Below are 10,273 nucleotides of genomic sequence, written 5' to 3' on the forward strand. Positions count from 1 at the left end.
TGCCTGCCCCATTAGTGCTTGGGTCCTATGTTCAGAGTTAGTGCCTTAGTCCCCAGACATCTGTGGGGGGGGGGGTGCCCCCATTTAGGCCATTTCTGTTTCCCAATTGGCAAAAGAAATGTGGGGAGAGAAATCCTCTGATTCCTTCCAACCCCTTTGAGTTGGGCAGCCCAGTTCCTTCTCTTTCCTTCCTAGCATTGCTCCCAGTTTATGAACTAGCAGCTTCCCTCCTCCTGTCCCCTGGGGGCACTGGGCTGGCCCAGCCTACAGCTGCTTTAAATCCTTCAATGCCTGTAAGTTCTTATTATTGTTTGGGCCAGACTATCCCAAGGAATGGAGTGCCTAGATGCTGAAATAAGTGAGTTCTTTATCAATATAGGCTCCCTGGCCCTAACTGTTGTCATAGTGCTGTTCCTGCCCCGGGTAGGATAAACGCAGCCTCCGTGCACTAAGCGTGCAAACTGAGCGTCACAGCCAGCCTGTGAGACCAGCAGTTCCCTCACCAAGCCCCTGTCTCCCTGCAGAGCCCCTCCAATCATAGGATACCTGCCCTTCGAAGTTCTCGGCACCTCTGGCTATGACTACTACCACATCGATGACCTGGAACTCCTGGCCAGGTGCCACCAGCACCGTGAGTACCACTCAGCAACCTGGCCTTGTGTTTGCTATACAAGGGCCCAGGCAGCAGGACCCTGTGCCCCTGGAAGTCTGCTTGCCCCAACGGGGCCAGGCATGGTGCTCCGAGCGGCAATCGTGAGGACGAGCGGGTTCTTTCCTACACTTAGGGTCCTGCTTGAGCTTGGCACTGATAGCACCCTCTCCCCAGCCACATCCCACTGCCACCCACAAAGTCATGTTCTTTAACCCTAATCAAGAAGCTAAGGCAGGGCTGGACTTTCCTTTAGGCTATAGAATGAGCCGGGAAGACAAAATACCAAATGTTCTCCCTGTTCTTTCGTCAGCGGTCAGATGGTGGTCACTGACCACCACAGGCCTAAGCTGGGTCTTCTGTCCTCAAATGCAACATTCCTGAAGCAGTGGTTTCACAGCTAGAGCTTCCCAGTAAAAGTCCCTTTAGACACACACCCAGAAGATGCTAGTCACCGCGGCCAGCATCTTCTGGCTGCCCTCCAGGGCAGCGCCTGCTGAGAAATCCAGAAGGCCACTTTCCAGGATGCTGCCAGTGTGGAAGGGGTGTGTGCAGGCTCCTGAGGGGTTCGGAGGGCCCCTCCACAGCTGACGGTAAAGTCTGAGAGGGCTCTGTGCCACAAGCATTCGGGGTAGGCCTCATGCCATGGGAAAACAACACTTACAAGCTTTTCTGGTTCTCGTTCACAAGAAGAAACAGCCTCTCAAGCCGTTTTTTCAGTGCCGATGATCAGCTTTGAGTAAGAACTGTGTCCGTGGCATTGAGCTATGGGTTCTGATGAAGGAACCATGGGCATGGATCTCTGGTAGATGTTAGGACTCTCTTGCCTGTGCCATCCTTGTTGATGGAGGAACGGGCTGGAATCTGCGTGTTCCAGATCTGCTGGGACATAAAGTTCATCTTGACCTTCGTCGCTCCTCAAAAGGTAGCATAGACAGCCGCACCAGGTCAGCTGCAGCTGCAGGCTCTCAGGCTCCCTGCACCAGGGATCAGGAATGGGAAAAGCCCTTTTCACAAGTCCCTCCAGCTGGTTGGTATGCACAATCAGGTTTCAGGCGCATAAGTGCTTTAAGCCCCGGGCTGCCTCTGACTTGTGGCATTGAGAAATCCCTTGGGTTGAAGAGTTACACTGGGCATCTGACAGATTTGCCCAGTGACTCTGGAAAGGTGTGCTTGCTTTGTAGCTAGAGCCCATGTGCCCACTCTGCTGGGCCTCTCTGTTCAGATCTGCAGGTTTTTGAGGCACAGGTTCCCTTTGCTAGCTTCGCTTTGCTAGGTAGGATTCCTCATGACTGTTTTTATTACAAGATGCTAAATTGCAGGCACAGTGATAATAAAATCCAAATTGGTCTTCTTCCTGGGATCCATAATTTATCCCTCTGCCTCACGTGAGCTAATAAACCACTGGCATGTGTTCTGTCCTGGATACCCCCCAAAGGAGCCATCTGCAGGCAGAACTACAGAGGCCCTAGGCAGCCTTGCAGCTGCAGGGGGAGGCTGGGGCCGCAGGCAGCCGACCAGACTCAGCTTGAAAACAGTATAGACTGAGCCTCGGCTGTGAGGACAGCTGCAGTCTCCTGGCCGTCCACTCTATTTTAGGTCCATTGCGCAGTGTCTGGATACTCTGTCCCCTGCTTAGCTCTTGAAGTTCCAAAGCCATCACCCCTGCAGCAGTAGGATGAGCCCCAAGCAAACTGGGGCCTCCTTGCCCTCAAACCTCCAGCTGGAAAAGCTGTCCTGTGTGCCTTTCTGGGTGGAGCCTTTGTGCACCCAGGAATGTATGGGATCATCATTGTATTGAGAATCCTTGGTCTGACTGAGCTATCACTAAGTCTCGGAGCCCTTGCCTAGTGGGCATGAGGCCTCATGCTCAACCCCCGGCAACCCCCCACCCCCATCAGATGTGGTGATAATAGTCCCTTAAGATACAGAGCAACCAGGGAAATGAGCAGCGTTTGGATTTCACTGTTCAGTCCCATGGGGGAAGGTCGCCTCTGCCTCAGCACGGTCACCTGAAAAGTCTGCTGTCCCTCCCCCAGTGATGCAGTTCGGCAAAGGGAAGTCGTGCTGTTACCGGTTCCTCACCAAGGGGCAGCAGTGGATCTGGCTGCAGACCCGTTACTATATCACCTACCACCAATGGAACTCCAAGCCCGAGTTCATCGTGTGCACACACTCGGTGGTCAGGTACGCACGCGCAGGCGCCTCTGTGGCGTGCCTGGGGGGTGGGCGGGGCCTCCCGGTTACAGGAGGGGCAGCGGCCACTGTAAATACACCCTGTAGGAGAGGGAGAGCTCCGCTGCCACCGGCAGCCAGCTGTGTAGTCAGAACTCAGCCCGCGCGCGCCCGGGGCACAGCCTCTTCCTCCAGCCCAGGGACTACCTGTGAGTTCTCAGGCAAGCCCCGCTGAGAGCTGCCGGGATATTATCACTTAGTAATTCCCTGCCTCGCTGACCTACTTACATATTTTCCCCTCATCTCTGTCCATCCCCCAGCTTTCCTGTGTTGCCACATTTGAGAAGAAAAGTAAAACGTTGCCTCCAAATAACTCAAACATGTACTTCTCTTTTTCTTTCTTTAAGGCTCTAAAAACCCCTTCTGGCAAGTGAGGCCATGTTAGGAGAACAGCTGGGCTGTCTGCAGGAAAGTAGCCCTGGGAGCCCTCAGGTCAGGGTGGATAAGCAGGGACCCAGAGGGTGATAATAGGTCCAGCGTGGCACAGATGTGTCCTGTGTGGGTTCCCAGCTCTCAGAGGTAAAGGAGACAAAAATGCCAAGAGGACAGCCAGCCAGAGGCTGCTGTAGAAGAAAGACTTCATGCCCAGCAAAGTGGCACATTCCCATAATCCTAGCATGAGGGAGGCTGAGTCGGGGAGATCTTAAGTGTGAGGCCAGCTTGGGCTAGAGGGTGAGACCCTGTCTCAGAAAAAAAAAAAATCTAATTCAATAATAACCACCCCTATATCAAGCATATTTTACATCTATATATTTGGCTAGCCACTGATGGAAAATATTTAAAAATAATTTATACTAAACATATGCAAGCACTTTCTCTTTTCACCGTTCTCTAAAGGAACACACTATACCAGCCATGGGTGAGGCATTTGCATTGCGCTGTTAGAGGAAAGCTACAGATGACTTGAAGTCTGCAGGAGGATATAGGCAGTGATGTGTAAACACTACCCTGTTTTATGTTAGGGACTGGAGCATCTGGGGGTTCAGTATCCAAGGGGTTCCTGAGTCTGGTCCCCACAGATACTGAAGGATGACTCTGTATGTGCGTGTGTGTATGTGGTGTGTGTATGTGGTGTGTGTATGTGTGTATTTGTATGTGTGTGTGTGTGAAGACAGATACACACCTATGCATATGTAACAATCTTGTTCAGTGCACAGAGAACAGAGGCGCCGGCTTTTGTCGGCCAATGACCTTGATCTCACTTCATTACATCTTGTGCCCACGCTCAGACTCATTTTCTCCACTTCCCAACCCATTCTTTTGGACATCCTCAGCCATTGGCTTGTGGCCTCATGGCCAGGGGTCACCCGAGACCTCTCAGCCTGTGTCTTTTCCAGAGAGTGGCTCAGTCCCCAGGAAAGGCTGGGTGCCATCCTACTCTCCTCTCTACCCTCCAAGTCATAGGAAGAAGCTAAGAGAGCATGGGAAATGAGCCCAGCAAATAAATAAGGGATCAAACACTCCAGATCTCATCACAGTCCCCTCCCATCCTGCAGCTCCACTCCTGAGTCTTTCTACAGTGCTCGGGAGATGGGTCCCTAGATTAGGCAGTGGTCTGGGTCTGGCTAGTCCTAGATTTCCTCTCTACGTATACTTCCAAATATACTGTCCATAATTAACATGTTGGAGGCACTGTTCTTAATTCTTTACAGCCAGAAGCTTATAAATAAATAAAAATGTACCTTAGAAGCTATTGTATCTAGAGATTTCAAAAAATGAAGGGACAGAGAGTTGTGGGGAGGGGGGGAAAACCATCCTGAAAATGGAAATACGTGGAATATACTATTAGACTCTTTGCGAGGCAATTAGGAGGGGATGAAACTCAGTCCTCTGAGCAGGTCACAGATGGGCTCCTTCATGCTGCATATTCCATGAGCAGTTTTTATGTAGAACGCCCCTGTGCCCCATTGGGGATCGCTTCCTGGAACGCCCTAGCTCCATTGTGCTCTGTCTCTTTTCCGAGCAGTTATGCAGACGTCCGGGTGGAAAGGAGACAGGAGCTGGCTCTGGAAGACCCAGCCACAGAGGCCGTGCACCCCTCTGCCCTGAAGGTGAGCTCACCCTGCCCCGAGCATAAAACCCAGGCGGAGTTGGGCAGCGGCACCCACCATGCTTGTTCTGGCGTGTACTAACGGAGCGAGATCAGACTTGCCTCTGCTGAGCACTTTCTGTGATTCACGCTGTGCTTGCTCGTTTACCTTTCGCGGCTGTCCTGTGAGTGACCACTGCGTGTTTTCTTCCTTCTGATGAGCACAGAAGCACGGGTACCCAAGGACATGCCTGTAAGAGTTGGCTCAGGAACAGCCTCTGGACTCAAGGGACGGCTTGGCACTGTTCCAGCCTTCCAGTGATAGCTATAAAAAGCCACACATAAAGTGCTGGGAAGTAAGTCCATGGCCCACTAGAGCGCAGAACGAGCCAAGCCCTTCCCTCCCTTAGTCTAAGCTTCACTGTGTTCTTTCCAAGCGTTAGCCTGTCCTCCTGCTCTTCCCGGTTGTGATCCTGCTTTGTAGTGCTGGGAATGGGATCCACGCAAAGCTCCTATCCTGCACCTTCCTGTTGTTTCTGAGTCGGTGTCACAAGATTTTAGTTAATAGCTGCAGCAGTGTCTGCTCTGTACAGGGAACACTGACATCAGTCCACAAACCCCGTTACCTCCTCCCTTCCCCTTCCCTGCGTTCTCCGGCCTCACCTGGCCAGGCTTTTCCTCCGGCAATGCCGAGGAACTGTGAAAATGGGCTACAAGTAGACCAGAGCCTTGGTCCTCAAAGCCACTCATAAAGCAAGCAGAACATTAGAGGACAAAGAGAAAAGGCGAGAAAGCAGAGTATTGTGTTTCATTAGAGCTAAGACACTAGAAGAGCAGTGTTATTTTAATGAAGCAAAAATGCTGCCTATCAATCTATGAAATAAGGATTTCTTTTCATTAGTTGTGGGCAAAACCCTTTTTTTGGATATGTTGAAAAGTAGGTGAATGCTGGTTAGCAGAGATGGTCCAGTTCGAGGGTGCCGAGGAATCTGAATTCCAGAGTCTTACCTGGGGCTCTGCAGCAGCCTGCCAGCCTGTCTGTGATCGATAAAGACTTGCTCATCCTTGGCAGATGAAATAAGGAGGAAGGAGAAATCGCCTTCCGAGATCAGAGAGCAGTGTCTGCAGAGGTTCACGGCCGCCATGTGACCTGTATGTGGCCTACGCAGGGCCCTGCATCCTAACTCGATGCTGCCATCACCCAGGGAAGCCGGTGTCACCCAGCTTGCCACAGCACAAAGGTCCTGTCAGAGAATGGAACTTGGCATTAGACAGGCATTAGACACACTGTCCATCACAGCCAAAGAGCAGGCATAACCTGTATCCGTCAGCCAATCAGAAACGTGTCACTCGGGTGTGGGGGTGACAGGGAAGCGACTCCTCTTGAAGTGAAGCTCTAGGATGTTGTTGCTCAGTCGTGTTTGGGGACGATGCCATGCCCCCTGGCAGACATGTTTGTGAAATGCACACTCCATGCTTGGGTGTGATATTCAGCGCTGACAAGCAAAGCCCCTCAATGTGCACAGTCACTGTCAGGCTGGGACCCCCCCACCTCGTACCCCTGCCCCCATGAAGCAGGGACACGTAGCTCACTATGTTCACGTGCAGTGACCCTTGGCCCAGCCATATCTGCAAAGCTTGTCACTAAGCAGATGAAACCTCCTACCACACAGAAAGGCAAGTCCTGTCATCTGTTTGGCATAAAGGCTTGTGGGTCGCATATAGGTCACTTCCGCCTCTTTACAGGTGCTCACACAACCACACATACACACACATATGCACACACACATGCACATACATGCTCACACAAACACACACACACACACACACACTTTATGGTGGCAAGCATCCTTCCTGAAGCCATGAATCCAAAGACAAAACAACACGTGGGTCACATACATGAAATTAAATACCCAGGTCAGGGGTCATACCAGTGGGTGCTGGCAGCTTCCGTCCTTCTGGGATGGAACAGGACTTGAGAGAATGAACGCTGTGTTTTCTTCTTCCACTCAAAAAATTGCCGTCACCTATTTGCATATACCATGACACCTTGGAGACATCAAGGGCAGGAGCCAGGCCACCGAAGCTGTCTTCTCGCTGGGGTAGAGATGGCCTGGAAGCCAGGACCCCTTGAGGAAAGCAGGAGGGACCACAGGCTCTTTGCCCAGGCAGAGAGCGAGCATGGGGGCAGCGTGGGAAAGGCCTCCTGGTGGCCGCTGCCATGTTAGCTGTCCAGGGCTGATGGCAGCAGCCTTATTTCGTTCTGGTGTCTCATTTCAGAAAGCCAAGGTTCTGGGTGGGGAGATGCCAATGTGAAAAGAGCAAAGCACAGCTCGGGGCGGGTGGAGGGATACGAAAACTCAAAAGAGATAAACGTAGCTCGTGGGGCTCAACCTCCCAGTGACGCTGCCTGCCGCGAGTTTCCGCTCTGCACGAACGTATTAGGATGCTTCCTAAGAAGAGTGTTTCGCTCAGTTCCTTCCAGAGTCTTCGACACGGGAGAACTAAAGTCTTGTCACTCATTCATGTGTGGAAGCGGAATGCTGAGACGTGGATTTTTCTATTTGTGTGTGTGTGCACACGTGTGTGTTTCAGGAAAAGGACGCCAGCCTGGAGCCCCAGCAGCACTTTAACGCCCTCGACATGGGCGCCTCGGGTCTTGCCAGCAGCCCTTCGCCCTCAGCCTCCTCCCGGAGCTCCCACAGGTCGTCCCGCACAGCCGTGTCAGAGCCCGCCTGTGAGTGCCTCTCCGTGCACGGTAAAAAGGGGGGTCCCATAGACCAGGGCCACACAGTGGGCCCAGGACACCCGACAGCCCACACTCTGCGCTTCACACCTGGCTGGCCACTCGTGTGTTAGTGAGGGTCTCCATTGGCACGATTTAAAAACCAAATAGACAGACAGACAGACACCCACCGCGACCGAAAAGCACCTGGAGAGGAAAGGGTTTATTTCATCTTCCATTGTAGCCTGTCATCCGGGAAATGAGGGCAGGGACTCAAGGCAGGGTCTGGTGTGGAAGCCACGGAGGAGGGCTCCTTGTGGCGGCTCCATGGCCTGTCCCTCGTGCTTGCCCAGCCTGCTTCTCATGTCATCCGGGACCACCCTCCCAAGGGTGGCACCACTACAGCAATCCCCATCAAGGAGGTGTGCCCACAGGCCAGTCTGGTGGGGGCGTTTTCTCCCTTGCTGTTGCCCCTTCTACAACGCGTGCAGCAGTGTCCCGCCGACGTAAGAACCAGCCAGCACATCTGTCATCAGCACCGCGGTGCAGAGGGCACTCGGTGCAGTGTCTGATCGGGCGGTCGTTGGTAATGGGGTGTCACGGTGACTGGCACCATCGTCTGCCCGCTTCCAGGCTGGGTGTTTACGGCTTGGCTTACGCGCCGCCTCGGAGGGCTCATCCTCAGTCCCCCCTGTCCTTCCTTGTGCTGGGATAGCTGGGAAGTACTTGTGAGTGAGAACGGCCGACTCTTGTTCTCTTCCAGCCACTCCAACCAAGCTGATGGCCGAGAACAGCACCGCAGCTCTGCCGAGATCCACACCAACCCAGGGGCTGCCAGCGCAGGGTCTCGGCCAGGCAACCGCTCTGCCGGTACGTGTGGGTCCCCCGTCCTCAGTGGGGGAGGGCTGTCTCGGGATGTGGGCTGATGAGCCACAGGAACACACTGAGTCTCTCCAGGGAGTCGGTTCTCCTGCGGGACTGAGGGATGGGGCTGGGGGCAGGGAGGGAGGATGTTGTAGGCAGGGGGCCATGAAGCCGTGGCGTTTATTTAGCAACCGATTTTAGACATCTTGCTACGAAATGAGCTCGGCTGTGCTCTTCCGAATACGAAATTCAAGCCATTTTAAGGTGTGCCTCCCATCACACCTCCCGCCGCCACGCCCTCCCGTTGCCGTCCTGGGCGGTGCTTTCTACGCTGTCTGTACTCCCTGGGGACTAGGTGCGTTTGAGGACGGCTTCAGAAGCGTCGTTACACTGAGCTCCTAAAAAACAACAAACAGGCCGAAGAGCTGGAAGTCCTGTCTCTTATTCACACGTTTCCCACCACCCAGCCAAGCAATCAGGGGAACAGGGAGTGGCCGGACATCCTGAGACCGAATCCTTTGGGGAGAAGAGTATCTTGGTCCTCACGGATGCTGTCTTATCTAGCACAGGGCAGCAGAGGGGAAACAGGCAGCAGTGGAATCATGTGGTCTCACAGTGCCTGAGGCTGTGTCCTCCATCAACCCTGAGTCAGTCTCTCTCTCTCTCTCTCTCTCTTTCTCTCTCTGGCTTTTTTTTTTTTTTTTTGAGACAGGGTTTCTCTGTATAGGCTTGGCTGTCCTGGACTTGCTCTGTAGACCAGGCAGCCTTTGAACTCACAGAGATCTGCCTGCCTCTGCCTCCCTGAATGCTGGGATTAAAGCCGGGCGCAGTTGGGCTGCTCTTAACTGCACAGCCTGCACAGGAGACAGTGCAGCCAGGAAATGGAGGCCTTGGCTTCCTAGAAGTCTTCCCCCAGGACTTGCAGCTGGAAATCCCAACCAGCAGAGAGCAAGCCCTGAGCCACTCGGAAGCAGTTGCTTAACAAAGGCCAATTCTCTTCCCAGGCTCCTCTGCCTTCCCCATCAGCCTGTGACCTCGCAAAGCAGCTCCTGCCTCAGACCGTTCTGCAGAGCCCGCCTGCTCCCATGACACAGGTGAGTCAGAGACGGGGACAGAGGGACGTTGTGTGAGTTTGTGAGTGTTTCCTCACTGCTGTGTGTCCCAACGTGTATCAACTAAGGCCCTAACGGGGTTTTGCCCCAAAGTCCACATGAGACGTGTCTAGCGATGGACCTCCTCATCACACCTGCCCTCCACTGCCGATCGTGTCTCCTCCCCTGGATCCAGTTTCCAGCTTCATAATTGTCTTTGTTCGTCACTCTGCTATTTGTCTGCATTCCTTTTTGTTTTACATGAGTCCAAATTTTAGGCAAGGTCTGAGTTAGACAATATGTCATAGAAAGGTTCTGGAAGCATCTAGAAGCTGTTAACCCGCTTAAAAGAGGGCGCACTTCCCGTCTGCTGAATAAACCCTCACTTTCAACAGCACTCTGTGAGTCCTGGCTTGGGTCGTCCGGGAAGAAGGCATCAGGGTGTGGGGTGCTGCTAACACAGCCTCGCCTGTAGTTGCAGACTCGAAGGGAGAAGTGGCCTTCACGGGGGCAGCAAAAACCAGCCCGTCTAGGGTGGCTTCCTTGAGTTGGCCCTGAAGAGTGGCTAGGAGATTGGTAGGTGAATGTGTGGGTGACAGGGAAATGAGACACCCAAATATGCACGTTAGAGGAGAGCTGTGGAACAGCTCACTTGCCTGGCGCAGGACAAGGTGAGGGTG

General features: G+C 53.3%; 1 protein-coding gene across 3 annotated transcripts in view; it reads left to right on the top strand.

Annotated features, from left to right (window-relative positions):
- Npas2 (neuronal PAS domain protein 2) overlaps positions 1-10,273 on the top strand; it is a 166,199-nt gene that overhangs the window by 128,968 nt on the left and 26,958 nt on the right. For all 3 annotated transcript variants that reach the window (XM_055607332.1, XM_055607335.1, XM_055607337.1), the window contains exons 10-15: positions 525-631; positions 2,689-2,836; positions 4,851-4,935; positions 7,509-7,650; positions 8,402-8,508; positions 9,507-9,596. In XM_055607332.1, the coding sequence (XP_055463307.1) occupies positions 525-631; positions 2,689-2,836; positions 4,851-4,935; positions 7,509-7,650; positions 8,402-8,508; positions 9,507-9,596 (679 nt within the window). The remainder of the gene's footprint in view (positions 1-524; positions 632-2,688; positions 2,837-4,850; positions 4,936-7,508; positions 7,651-8,401; positions 8,509-9,506; positions 9,597-10,273) is intronic.

Source organism: Psammomys obesus, unplaced genomic scaffold, assembly GCF_907164565.1.
Source record: "Psammomys obesus unplaced genomic scaffold, mPsaObe1.curated_primary_1811, whole genome shotgun sequence".
Taxonomy (NCBI): Eukaryota; Metazoa; Chordata; class Mammalia; order Rodentia; family Muridae; genus Psammomys; species Psammomys obesus.